The following is a 14,638-nucleotide window of genomic DNA, read 5'->3' on the forward strand; positions in this document are numbered from 1 at the left end:
TCGGAATTCTCAGAGGGTTTCTGAAAATGGAAATGTGTGCCTTTCATTTAAGCTCAACAGAACTGAATTTGCGAGCTGCTTGAATTTTCGAACCTGAGTCCTAGTTCATGTCCAAATTTGTCACTTTTTATGGGATTTTGCAATATTTTTGCTTCCGCAAGTTTTCAACAACAAAAAATACAATGATTTGAATTTTAAAATGAATCGTAAAAGATCCAAAGTCCTTACTACGGTTAAAAGAAATGACTTGTCCTAATCCTGATAAGCATATTATTGTTTGTCTTCGTGCCTTCCTTTGCAAGTGGCATATTTTGGCAAAAACCTCTAGTAAGGTTAGTGTGAATGATTGTTTCGCGTTTATTGTAATTTAAAGCCTTGTCCAGCAGATCTACATCTAACGGAGCGTTCGAACCCGAATCTACCAAAACAAACGAACATAAATAAAAAAATGGTCATGTTTATTCGACTAAACTTATAAACTCATGCAATATCATACCATGATATTAGTAAGGAATTCCTATCGATCCACACACAGAACAAAAAATTTCGCTCCAAATCTACTGGGGTATACTTTATACGGTCTTGATTTGTGCTTTTTCATCATGAAATCTATCAAAAATTCCACTCTCTCATACACAAGACACTATCCTAAATTCGTACAATTGCCCATGCGCTCTCTGCTCTCGCGTACAATATCTTGCCCTATACTCTATTCACCTTTTGCCTGCCACTATCACTATTGTTAAACTTACACGTTAAGTTCATTGTATCTCAAATAGCGTTTCCTCCTTATAGGTTAAAACCTTATAAAATTCTCTAGCCGGTTTCTAGTACTGCACTTTCGATTCACTTTCGTTTGCAAAGTTCTAAAAGCTTGATTCGCATAGAAATGAACCAATCTCTTAGAGAAATAATACCTTCTTCTTTCAGAAAGAAAGCTTCCTACCGCTAAACCGCGTAGGATTTCCGTCCTCCGTTTTATTGATTGTTCCGAAACGAAATAATCGTCAAACTTAAAGCAACGTAACGAAAGCTTGTAACCTTGTCATCTCATCGGTGCGATAGTCGTCCTCACCGTCCCCTTGCAGGTCGTCTCACTGAAGCTCGCGCCGAAAGCTGTCTTCGTCCATCGGATCGATCATGGCACCAGTGTCGGAAAGCATCTGAAAGCTCTGAAAGTCCATCTGGCCCAGGCCCAGATCGGCTTCAAAGTCATCTGCGGGATGAAAAGAGTTGGAGAAGACGTTGTAAGTAGAATGTAAAATGGAAATTTGAAAAGTAAAATTTTAATGCAGAGATTCAATGTTATATTGTTACAATCGGATGATGATTAATAAATGATCATGACAGTTCTCAAAACTGATGTCTGCCGAATGAAGGTATGCCGTGCTGTCAGTAAGACTGGCAGCCTAATGAAATATTTAAAATTATAGTAAATTTTATAGCTCTTTCAAATTGAATTATTTCACACAACGTAGGGTTAAAAGACGATGTAGTAGAATAAAATTTAGTCAGTTAGAATCGAATCTTCGAGAAATAAAAGTTCGTTTGAGTTCAAAGCCAAATAAAGTGATTAAAAAGTCGATAAAGTGGTGATTCTTGTGGTGCCAAGTTCCTCCGATAGTGACCATCTCCGGTAGTGTCCAACCCTGTCCGTGTGTGAGCCCAATCCCAGCCGGAAACCACGATCCTGCCCCAACATCTTGGTGCCGTGACCAGGATCAGGTTTCTTCCCGCCATCATACTACGGACGCCGACGCTATCTACCGCCATCGTTCCGCACCATTGTGTGCCCCAGCGGCATTCATAAGATCGCCATCTTCCCCGGATCCTATTGTGCCCACCCGCCATCGAGAAGCTTCTCCTGAGTTCCCGATTGAATTCTTTAATACAAGGCCTAATTCAATTAGGCACTCGGTACGTATAATTCCGAAGTGCGCAGAAGTTTACCGCGGGTGCCTTGAGATTTTTTCCTGTTTTTCTCCTATTCGTTCCGGAGTTTTCGCCGAATCTTCTGGAACCGTTCAGCTGTCGCTGCTAGCAAGTAAGCTACGCCATTGCCATCCGTATACCGATTTTCATCCGAGGACCTACTACGCCGGATTTGCAAGCAGATTCGAATAAAATACAAGGCTTAAATCTAGCCTTGAGAAGGTTAGTACCGTTCCTACATCCCTACTCCGCTTGTCCGGCTCTACCGGGTCTTCCTCTGTATCTCCTATCCAGTGCAACCCGACTCCGCAATGGCGGAAGAACGTTCGAGACAACAGCTCATCAACCGCCGTACCACTCTCATCGCTGCGCTGGGACGAGCAGAACAGTTTGTCGAGAAATACGTGGCGGAACGGGACCGAGGCCAGGTGAAACTACGTCTCGAGAACCTCGATACCGTGTGGATGGGACTAGAAGAAGTTCAAACCCAACTCGAGGACATGGAATTAACCAATCAAGGTATGGCACAAAACCTCACTTTCCGTTCCCATAACGAAACCCGCTATTTCCAAATCAAAGCTGCTTTGCAATCATTTCTCCCCAATGTACCTCCTACAACGAACGCAATCCCCCAATCGTCTACTTCCGGGCTGTCCGGTATCAAATTGCCAACCATATCCCTACCGGAGTTTGACGGCGACTATAATCAGTGGCTACCATTCCATGATACATTCGTCGCCCTGATTCATTCCAATCCCGAAGTTCACGACATACAAAAATTCCACTATCTCCGCGCTGCTCTAAAAGGAGAAGCGGCCCAACTCATAGAATCGATCGGTATTAGCTCCGTCAACTACGCCATTGCATGGCAAACCCTCGTCTCTCGCTACGCTAACGACTACCTTCTTAAGAAACGCCACTTGCAAGCCCTCCTCGATTGCCCGCGAATGAAGAAAGAGTCCGCCGCTGCACTTCATTCAGTCGTCGACGAATATGAGCGTCACACTAAAACCCTCCGCCAACTTGGCGAACCAATCGATTCGTGGAGCACTATGTTGGAGCATCTCCTATGCCTCCGACTCGACGACAACACTCAAAAGGCTTGGGAAGATTTCGCTACGACAGCCACAAACCCCGACTACAGTTGCCTCATTGATTTTCTTCAGCGACGCATTCGCGTACTTGAATCCATGTCGGTGAATCACCAAGCGCAGCCAACATCCAATCAACAACCAACTATGTTTCGCCGCCCACCGTTTCATAAAACAGTTTCCCATGCTGTAACCGAAACCACTTCTCGAAAATGTTACTCTTGCGACCAACACCATCCACTCTTTCAATGTCCACGATTCGAGAAAATGTCCATCGCTGATCGTCTCAAAGTTATCAATGAACATCACCTTTGCCTCAATTGCTTTCGTCAAGACCACCTCGCTCGCAATTGCCAATCGAAATTCTCCTGTCGTCATTGCAAAAAACGACACCATTCAATGCTACACCCCGGTTACCACCCACTAAATGCCGATCAACCATCCACCACCTCGCACACAGCAGCATACACACCTAAGCCCATCGTCAAGCAAGATGCTATAATAAATAGCACCAAACGATCACCCACATCCACGAATGCTGTCACTGCCCAGACAACCCATTCCTCACAAACATCAAACGCGAATGTTTTGCTTTCGACCGTTGTGTTGATGGTGCTCGATTGCAATGGGCAAAAACACCCCGCACGAGCGTTATTGGATAATGGATCGCAATCCAATATCATCAGCGATCGTCTATGCCAACTTCTACGACTAAAGCGGAGAAAAATCAACATCCCTGTGTTCGGTGTCGGTGAGTCCTCCTCGAGCGTGAATCACTCCGTCAGTGCCACTATCCAATCGAGAAATTCAGACTTCGAACTCGGACTCGACTTCCTCGTTATGCCCCGCATTACGATTGACTTGCCTGTTGTGTCATCTCCTGCCGAAGGCTGGCATGTCCCAAATGATCTCCCTTTGGCTGACCCTACCTTTAACAAGACCGGTGCTATCGATATGCTCCTCGGAGCAGAGCACTTTTTCACCTATGTCAACCCTGGTACCCGTATCGAAGAAGGTGAAAATCCCGCCCTCATTCAAAGCGTGTTTGGTTGGATTGTCACCGGTAGGAATCAGAAACGCCTCAGATCGCCCCCCGTAGCATGTCACGTCTCACTTTCCGATCCACTCCATGAAGCACTGGAGCGCTTTTGGCGCATCGAAGAAGTCGAAAATCAGCCAAATTACTCCGTAGAAGAACAGCAATGCGAATCCCATTACTCTTCCCATGTTTCCCGCACTCCAGAGGGTAGATATATCGTCCGTCTGCCTCGCCGGGAGAATTTCGATCATATGCTCGGCGAATCGAAATCCGCAGCCCTTCGACGTTTTCATTTACTCGAAAAACGACTGGGCAGAGAACCACATCTGAAGGATGAATATCACTCTTTCTTGTCGGAGTACCTGTTACTCGGTCACATGCGGCTTGTCGCACCAAGCGAAATCGAACCACATCTGGTGCACTATTTACCCCACCATGCCGTCCTAAAAGAGGCCAGCACTACGACAAAAGTCCGTGTAGTGTTTGATGGATCGGCCAAAACGTCCACCGGATATTCCCTCAACGATGCCCTCCAAGTAGGCCCAATTGTTCAGGATGAACTTTTGACCCTCATTATTAGATTCCGAAAATATCCGGTAGCACTGGTCGCGGACATAGCAAAAATGTACCGCCAGGTGTTACTCCATCCTGACGATGCCCCATTGCAACGAATTTTCTGGAGATTTCATCCGAACGACCCAATTGAAACATATGAGTTGGCAACAGTTACCTACGGCCTGGCTCCATCCTCATTCTTGGCCACTCGAACGCTGCAGCAGCTAGCGGCAGACGAAGGAGACGCCTACCCACTCGGTGGCCCAGCACTAAAAAAGGGATTTTACGTGGACGACTATATAGGGGGAGCGAACACGGAAGAAGAGGCAATCCAAACCCGAGAGGAGCTGGACGAGCTGCTGGCCAAAGGGGGCTTCCAGCTACGAAAGTGGACATCGAACAATCCCAACGTTTTAGAAGGACTCGACCCATCACAAATTGGTACCCAGCCAACCCTGAAATTGGACAACAACGAATCCACGAAGGCACTTGGAGTGAGTTGGGAGCCAGGAACAGATCAACTACGTTTCGATTCCGCTCCCGAGCTAGGTAACGGCCCGCCAACAAAGAGGTCAATTTTGTCAGCAGTATCGAAGCATTTCGATCCGCTGGGACTCACAGCTCCGATAGTCATAAAAGCCAAAATGCTACTGCAGGAGCTCTGGCTGCAACCCTGCGGATGGGACGAGGAGATTTCTGACACCATGAGAACAAAATGGGACAGCTATCGCACCGAATTACCGAAAATCGTATCCTACCGAACTGACCGTTTTGCCTTCTTACCAAATGCTTCCGTCCAACTGCACACATTCGCGGATGCATCCCAGCAAGCCTACGGCGCTTGCATCTATGCGCGATCCACCAACTCCCATGGCAAAACTAAGATTCAGCTGATTGCTGCCAAATCTAAGGTGGCTCCCCTAAAAAGAATTTCTCTCCCCCGATTGGAATTGTCCGCTGCCGTCATCGCTGCACGGCTGCACCAAAAAGTGGTCGTAGCACTCGATATGACAATCTCCGCATCCTTCTTTTGGTCCGATTCGACAGTCACCCTGGAATGGCTACGCTCACCTCCGTACACCTGGAACACCTTTGTTGCCAACAGGGTCTCCGAAATTCAGAACACCACACAGGGATCTAGTTGGCATCAAGTTGCTGGCAAACACAATCCTGCTGATCTTATCACCAGAGGAATGAAGGTGGACGATTTTCTTAACAGCGATCTGTGGCATTGTGGACCATCGTGGCTGAAATATCCTGAAACAGCATGGCCAGTTACAATGGGACAGTTGAGTGCACCGGAAGACTTTCTGGAACGGCGAAAGATGGTGGCGGCGATCCAAAACCAACCCGTAGCGAATCCAATTTTCAACACGTCATCCTCCTACAATCGCCTAATTAGAGTGACAGCATACTGTCTTCGCTTTGTCAATGCTTGCCGACGCAAAGTGTCAATGTCGTCTCAACCCGAATTGGATTCAATACCAAAATCGATCACTGTGGGAGAAATGTCGATAGCCCGAATGCTACTAATCAAGTTAGCCCAAACTGATGCGTTTTCAGAAGAGATAAGGTACTTGGGGAAGGGGAAGCCGGTATCCAAACATTCAAGCTTGCGCCTTTTGAGTCCGTTCGTCGATCCGGATGGAATCCTCAGAGTCGGAGGTAGATTGCGTCTATCTGAGCAGCCCTATCTTACCAAACACCCCATCCTCCTTCCTAGTTCCCATCCACTTACACGGTTAGTTGCCAAACATTACCACCTAAGATTATTCCACGGTGGCGGCCGTGTTACACTAGCAGCCATCCGCCAAGAATATTGGCCCATACAAGGACGACGTGTAGTTAATACCGTCATGAGAAACTGCTACCGCTGTGCTCGTGCCTCGCCCGTTCCCGCCAAGCAGCAGACTGGACAGCTTCCAATGCAGAGGGTCACCCCGAGTCGTCCGTTCTCCATCACTGGCATAGACTACGCCGGACCAGTCTACATAAGAGCGATCCACAAGCGAGCATCACCGACAAAAGCTTACATCAGCGTCTTTGTCTGCTTCGTCACCAAAGCAGTACACCTTGAGCTCGTCAGCGATTTATCCACTCCAGCATTCATCACCGCACTCCGAAGGTTCATCGCTCGTAGAGGTTGTCCTGCGCATATCCATTCCGACAACGGAAAAAACTTCGAAGGTGCTCGAAATGAACTGCGAGAGTTATATCAACTGCTACAGGAGGAAGAATCGTCCGGGAATGTCGCCACCTACTGTGCTAACCAGGGCATCCAATGGCACATGACTCCACCGAAAGCCCCGCACTTCGGTGGGTTATGGGAGGCGGCAGTGAAGGTTGCCAAGAGACATTTGCACCGGCAGTTTGGCGATTCAAGACTTTCCTTCGAAGAAATGTCAACAGCACTAGCAGAGATCGAGTCTGCGATGAATTCACGTCCTTTGACACCGCTCACCGAAGATCCGAATGATTTGGCCGTCCTCACCCCGGCACACTTCCTTATCGGGACAACGCCGTCTGCTATCCCCGAAGATGACTGCAGCCAAATTCCCATCAATCGCTTGGATCATTACCGAGGTCTTCGTCATCGTGTCCAACAATTCTGGCACCAATGGCAAGCGGAATATTTACAAGAACTGCAAAAAGAGAGCAAACGAATCATCCCGAACACAGAGATACAACCCGGAAGAATGGTCGTCGTCGTCGATGAGTTTCTCGCTCCTGTGAAGTGGCCGTTAGCGAGAATCGTCAATGTCATCCCTGGACCAGATGGACTCATCCGAGTTGTGGACCTGCGAACCAGCAGAGGGATTATCCGTCGCCCAATCACCAAGATCTGCATGCTGCCATTTGAAGATGTTTATGAATCCTGAAAATGTTTAGCTTTGATATGTCAACAAAATGTTTGCTCATTGATATGTAGATGAATTGGTTTGTTATGATAGGAGTCAGGTAGTGAAATTCAGGAATTTCAGGTGGCGGCGATGACAGTTCTCAAAACTGATGTCTGCCGAATGAAGGTATGCCGTGCTGTCAGTAAGACTGGCAGCCTAATGAAATATTTAAAATTATAGTAAATTTTATAGCTCTTTCAAATTGAATTATTTCACACAACGTAGGGTTAAAAGACGATGTAGTAGAATAAAATTTAGTCAGTTAGAATCGAATCTTCGAGAAATAAAGTTCGTTTGAGTTCAAAGCCAAATAAAGTGATTAAAAAGTCGATAAAGTGGTGATTCTTGTGGTGCCAAGTTCCTCCGATAGTGACCATCTCCGGTAGTGTCCAACCCTGTCCGTGTGTGAGCCCAATCCCAGCCGGAAACCACGATCCTGCCCCAACAGATCATGATAAGTACAAAATCTTAAGTAACATGAAGATTTATAAACTTCTCGGCGGCGATTGGTCTCATACTTAATTATTATGAATTTTATAATCAAAGATAGATATCTAGTGATCATGCCTGCGACAACTGATCCTCTGAGACCAAGGCTCTTTGGGCACGTCAGGAGTTAATCATCAATTAACTTCCTTTTCCCAATCAGCCTAGATAGCCGTGTAGTGTCGGTAGCGGTGGTTTCAATTGGCTAAGAATTAATACTACGGAATGCCTGTTCCGGTGGTAAAAGTCCACCTCACAGATGACCCCTAATTTATGCGGCTTTATGGTGAAGATGAATCCACAGTGTAATCTGTCGGGGCATCAGGGATGAATGTCCAGGGGCTTAACGGACCCCTCCCCAAGGACCTATGTGAGTTGGTGAGTTGCCCAGGATGTAATGGAGTTCACAGTGGGCTTTGATGAACCTACATAAAAGCACAAAAATGCGAATGTAACTCTGTCAAAGCGACCGGTGCCGCTTAAAGTACCAAAGCACCCTAGCCCAAACTAACAGGAGTGCCAACCGGCACATCAGGATTGATACCAGTGAGATCCTGATTATGACATACTGGTCGCGATACAAACGGCCAAGGCAAGAAACTACGAGTAGAAGTGCTTCGAGCACATTGGGACCAACGCCAGTACGGCCCCAATTATGTATAATGGCAGCGCACGACTAAGGACAAGTAACGGTATATGTACTGGATAATATGCTTTGAGGCTGACAGTGGCGACATTCTACTCCCTTAGTAGGGTCAGGTGACACTGGCCCGAAACGGCGAGTGGGATAATGGCGCAGGCTGCCACCGTCCCGTAAAACCGTGGCGGGCCTTAGAGTACGGTCCCAATCCGTCGCCTGGTTGTCCCAACTGGGCGGGAGTAGGCTCAGATGCCATTACCTGACTTGCGCCGATCCGACTCTGAACATAGTACCCCATAAAGGACTATGTCAACCCTAGCATGGCCTACCTGCTTACATAGATAACCAAGAGATCATAAAGGCGACTATTCCAGCGGAGTTGGATAGCGGCTCTTAGGGGGACCCATAAGAGATGATTAACCAAAACAAACAACTAGCGGAATGTGAAGGAGAGGCGTCTGGACCTATCAGTAACCGGCTAAGATTTCCGCCAAGGAAGGAGGCGGCCAACATCAACTTAGGTGAGAACAGTGTGGGCAAAAGCCTAGACACTGTGACGACGGTAGGCACTGGCCAGTGCAACATGTGAGGTGACCGATGGCCCAGGACTAATCGGCCATGGATAGGGAGTAGCTCCCTGAAATGCACCTAGCTGCTGAGCAACTTGATGTCATCATCGATTTTGTTAAGAGCAAAAGCAATATTAGCAAAGACTTGAAAACAAGTCTACTGAAATTGCGACAATCAGTCCTAGTTGCAAAGCAGGACTACGAGAATGCCAAGGAACAACTTGGCAAGGAAGAAGGCAAAAGAGACACGACGTCAGACCGAAGTGTTTTCCTTCACAGGCAAGGCGAATATATCTGATGATATTATTCGATACGCGATGCGAAAGAGGAGACCTTCCGGGGATGAATACGTGGCGAAAAGACGTATGGTTGCTAAGGGAAAAGTGATCTACGCGGCCGTCTTCCAGAGCGGAAAAGCTGGCACGAGCCAAGCCCTGCGATCAAAAGGACATGGCAACAAAGGAGAGACCAACACCAAGCCTAAGGCTAAGAAAGCCAAGAAAAAGGAGCCACGGGATAACCCGAACCAGGCAGTGCATTCACAGGAACCACGGGCCCAAGGCAACAGCAACCCGTGGATACGAGTTGGAAATAAGAAAAAAACAGAGGAAACCGAAAGCGGAGCCCAAGGATAATGCTAAACAGAAAACAGCGAAACGTAGGAATTTAGGCGAAGCCCTCGTTATCAAAACGGAGGAAGCAAAATACGCCGAGGTTTTGAAGATGTGCGGAGCATAAGGCGGACTAGGCTTGGTGAAATGATCCTAGTCTTAAAGAAGGACGTCAAGTAAAAGGGTGCAGCTTATAAGCAACTAACACAAGAAGAACTTGGCGACGAGGTTGATGTGAGATCCCTGACTGCAGAAGTGATTCTCTATCGTAAAAATCTGGATAAGATCACCGATGTAGCGGAGGTCTCGAATGACCTCAAAGAGCAGTGTGACATCGACCTAGCCAGTAAGGCAATTTTAGAAATAGACCTTCCCGTTGCAGATACCAACAAAGCGAAGAACTTGGGCATACTCAAGGTAGGCTGGTCGGTTTGCCGGCTAAACTTATAACAGCCTCCTAAAGCATGCTTCAAGTGCATCGGGAAGGGCTATAAGTCGTGGAAATGTGTGTGCAGAAAATGCGGCACCATGGACCAATGCACGAGTTCATTAATTTGACGTTTGAGCGGTGCCAAGTTCACTGAATCCATGGTCACAAAAATAACACGTCACCGCTCAAACGTCAACGAGTGAAATCGTGCACGATACCCAACCCAAGAAGTAGCGTCTATCTCAAATGACGGTTTTGCGATAGCAAAAATCAACGGCGTGTTCTATTGCAGTTGGTACGCACCCCTAAAGGTGGTCGATTGATGAATTTTCCCACATGGTCGACAGGATGTTCACTGAACTAGCTAATCGGCAGCCAGTAGTGATAGCTGGTGACTTTAATGCGTGGGCAGTGGAGTTAGGTAGCCGCTGCACCAACTCAAGAGTTGGAATCCCTGGCCGCATTAAATGTAGAGCTGGCAAATGTAGGTACAGTGAGAGGCTTCCGCAGAAATGGTGCAGCATCGATTATCGACGTGACATTTTGTAGTCCTAACCTTTTCGGTACCATGAATTGGCGCGTTTATGACGGTTATACTCAGGGACCATTCAAATATTACGTAACGCAACAGGGGGAGGGAGCTGTTACGTGGGGGTAGGAGGGGGTCTAAAATTGACCAATTTTGCGTTACGTAATATTTGAATGAACCCTTATAGTGATCATCAATCGTTTCGCAGTAGTAATACCAGGCCGTCGTAAGGCAGCGCAATGTAACTCGACCCAAGCACGAGGTTGGAAAGCAGCGCGCTTCGACGGCGAAGTATTCACTGAAGCCCTGAGGCGCGAATGAAACACTCTTTACCTAAACGGTGAAGAGATAGTTGCTGTGATATCACGAGCTTGTGATGCTTCCATGCCGAGAAAGGCTCCTCTTAGAGAAAACAGGCCGCCGGTGTACTGGTGGTGCGAATCAATCGCAAATCTTCGAGCAATCTGCCTTCGAGCTAGACGAGGAATGCAACGCCCACGCACAGAAGCACAAAGAGAAGAACGCGGTTCAGCATTCAGAGCGACAAAGTTAGCTCTCAAAAGGGAAATCAAGAGTCAAAGCGGGCATGATAGTCTATGCCAGAGTGCCAACTCGAGTCCGTGGGGTAACGCCTACAAAATGGTAATGGATAAGACCAAATGCGCCATAGCGCCCCAAGAGAAGTCGCCTGAGTTGCTGCAATCGATAATCGATGTTCCCTTCCCGCATCATCCCACACGGGTAGAAATCAGAATCCAAAAACAAGATTATGACTCATGATATCATGATTCCAGCGTGTTTTCGTCTTATGAAAATACACCATGATTTGGACTCATGATATCATGAGTCAGATTGCCGTAACGCAACACACGCGTTAGGTTTTTGTAGCTGATTGCTCGGAATCATGATTCAAATGCCAGAAATGCTGAGTCGCGCATCCGTTTATGATCGACAAAATAAAAAAAAATAAAAAATAGCATACATTGAGATTCGAGCCAAGAACCTTCCGATTGCGAGCCACGTTCTCTACCACTCAACTGCTTCGTCATCTTGAATTAAGAGTGATCGATACGAATGAGATGAAGCAAAGTGCGCCGCTTAGTGTTTTCACATTGGATGTTACGCTTATGTGGAATCATGATTATGACTCCAGGAACCATGATTTGTGATCCTGATATTATGACCTAACCAATTTATGAATTTCATGATTTGTAAATCATGGTGTGGGGATCAGATTTTTATCCGTGCACAAGCCCTGGCCCCCAGCGCCGTTTGCAGCAGATGTGTGACGAACAAAGAGCTTGCAGAGGTAGTGAAATCATTCACGTTAAACAAGGCACCGGGACCCGATGGTATTCCGAATGTTGCCTTAAAAGCGGCAGTTAATGCGGATCTGGACATAATCAGAGCCACGATGCAATGTTACATAGATCAAGGAATCTTCCCGGATGTATGGAAGCAACGGAAATTGGTGCTACTACCAAAGGCGGGGAAACCACCAGGCGTATAGACCTATCTGTCTACGAGATACGACGGGCAAGTTATTGGAGAGATTGCTCCTCAACAGGCTAGTACCATATACGGAAGTTGCGGACGGCCTGTCCAACAAACAGTTTGGATTCAGGAAGTCAGCTGAAGTGGCAATCGAACATAAAAGGAGCGGCATCCGTTACTGCCCGATGACAAGCTCAGCTACGCGAGCGGTTGGAAAGCACGTATAGGATCATGTGCTCAAAAGTAGCAAGCGGTATCTAAAGAGGCCGTGTGGATCATAGCCGGGATGACGCCCATCGGGATCATCATCAAGGAAGATGTTCAATGCTTCAACCAAAGAGGTACCAAAGGAGTCCGTAACGCGTGTAAACAGGCAACACTCAGAGGTTGGCAGCAGGAATGGGATAACTTTACTAAAGATAGATGGGCCCATCGGCTGATACCAAATGTGACAGATTGGTATAAAAGAAACCATGGGGAAGTGAACTTCCACCTGACGCAGTTTCTGTCAGGACATGGTTGCTGAAGGCAGTACCTGCATAGATTCGGGCACTCAGAATCTCCTGCGTAACCCAATTGTGCTGGTGCGGAGCATGTCGTGTTCGATTGCCCTCTTTTCATTATTGTGAGAGATCGCATGCTCGCTACATGCGTAGGGGACGCGTCCCCAGACAATATAATAGATAGAATATCTGGACAAACATTTGAAAAGGGCCCAAGCGGTCTTGAGACTTTTTTTAGAAACGTTGCTGTTGAGCCCTTTCTAGCCCGCCCACGCAAACTAACACCACTATCCGAAAGATTGATGCTAGCTCTTCCTGATAGTAGTATTGGTGAGCGCGATCGAGTTGAATTGGGCTCAACAGCGTCTTACAAAGCCAATTTTTACCAATGTCGATGTCCCCTTTTTAAATGTTTGTCCAGATATGTGCGGATGCCGAGTGCTGGAATGCAGTAACTACAGCTGTCACTCACAGTATGTTGAGATTGCTGCGCCTATGACGCGCCGACCAAGAGTTGGTTGCAGAGTATTAGCTCTGCCGAGGCTGGTCCCTTGTTACATTGTTTAAGTCGGCTAGGAGAAAAGCAGTTTGCCTAGGCTACTTCTGCTACATGTGTTGTGCTATATGCACTGACCCCTCCCCAAAGAAATACCGTAAGGTGGCTCCGGGGAGATAAGGGTCTGAGGCCAAGGGTAATTTCGATGCACAGTACATTGCCCATACTCGCTTAACAGTCCCATATTATATGGGATTTCTTATATAAATGGGACTGTTATGCGAGTATGGGCAGTACACCACTTGAGCAATTCAACAAGAATTGTTCAAGAACAGTGCATGGGCTGGTTTTAGTGGGTTGTCGTTGGTGCGGCATCCCCACACTGCCTGAGTTACCTTCTCAGACATCTGTTTGCAGATTTCCTCCTTGTAAAAAAAGAAGCTTTTTGGCCAATTGACCCTGTTACATTTATATATCGTGTAGAAAGCACGATGGTTTTACTGAATAGCTGGGTGTTTACCCCTACGGCTATTAGAATTCTTCTATCATGCATCCTATTTAGAATAAGTAATATCGATTATTTTAGATAACATGTTCTCGAAAAAAGTTATTCTTGTCGCGAGTAATATGATCTATACAAATGCAAGGGTAAGAAAAACAGTGATTTTGAAATGATACCTAATTTCACTTCTCTAAAACTACATGACCAACAACTTACCTCGAGTTGAGAAATCTGAAAAAAGATGGAAAAAGTATTAGTCACACTACTAGTCGTTCATGAAGCAATGAAGCAATCGATTCGATTAGAGACGTTCTAAGGCACAAAGCAAACGAGAGCCACCTACCGGTAAACACAATTTCTGGTATCGTTGTGGGTGTTGTCTGAATCTGGGGAGCGGTCTGCAAACTAAGCAGCGGTTCGTTACTTCCGTTGTGATTGTGACTGTTGTACGCGTGGTTGCCCATTGGGCTCTGATGGTTGACACTGTTCTGCAGGGGCCCACAGCTACCAGAGCTAAGATGTGGCGATTGCTGCGGGGGCGGTACGTGAGTATGCTGCTGCTGTTGTTGTTGTTGTTGCTGTTGTTGCTGCTGTTGATGTTGCTGCTGCGGGTGTTGTTGGGTTTGCTGTTGCTGCTGTTGTTGGGGCGATTGCTGCTGATGCGTTGGATCCGGCCTTAGGTTGAGATCGTTATTAAGTGCCAGGTATGATTCTTCAAACTGTTGTTGGGGAAAATCAAAAGATAGGAGAGTTTTTAATGATCTTGAACGAAAACATCACGCGTAGATCAAATACCGTTGAGAATACAAGCTGACTTGTAGCAAAGTCCGGTGGTAACGAATTGTCTCCCTGTTCGTGGGA

At 46.9% G+C, this 14,638-nt stretch overlaps 1 protein-coding gene across 8 annotated transcripts in view; it reads right to left on the reverse strand.

The window, feature by feature from the left end:
* Nucleotides 1-314: 314 nt before the first annotated feature.
* The window catches only part of LOC5571158 (myb-like protein AA), a 101,712-nt gene continuing 87,388 nt past the window's right edge, over nucleotides 315-14,638 (reverse strand). For all 8 annotated transcript variants that reach the window (XM_021844617.1, XM_021844613.1, XM_021844611.1 and 5 more), the window contains 4 exons: nucleotides 14,573-14,626; nucleotides 14,121-14,496; nucleotides 13,994-14,008; nucleotides 315-1,216 (listed from right to left, as the gene is read on the reverse strand). In XM_021844617.1, the coding sequence (XP_021700309.1) occupies nucleotides 1,095-1,216; nucleotides 13,994-14,008; nucleotides 14,121-14,496; nucleotides 14,573-14,626 (567 nt within the window). In that variant the 3' untranslated portion in view covers nucleotides 315-1,094. The remainder of the gene's footprint in view (nucleotides 1,217-13,993; nucleotides 14,009-14,120; nucleotides 14,497-14,572; nucleotides 14,627-14,638) is intronic.

The sequence above is a fragment of the Aedes aegypti genome, chromosome 2 (assembly GCF_002204515.2).
Source record: "Aedes aegypti strain LVP_AGWG chromosome 2, AaegL5.0 Primary Assembly, whole genome shotgun sequence".
NCBI lineage: Eukaryota > Metazoa > Arthropoda > Insecta > Diptera > Culicidae > Aedes > Aedes aegypti.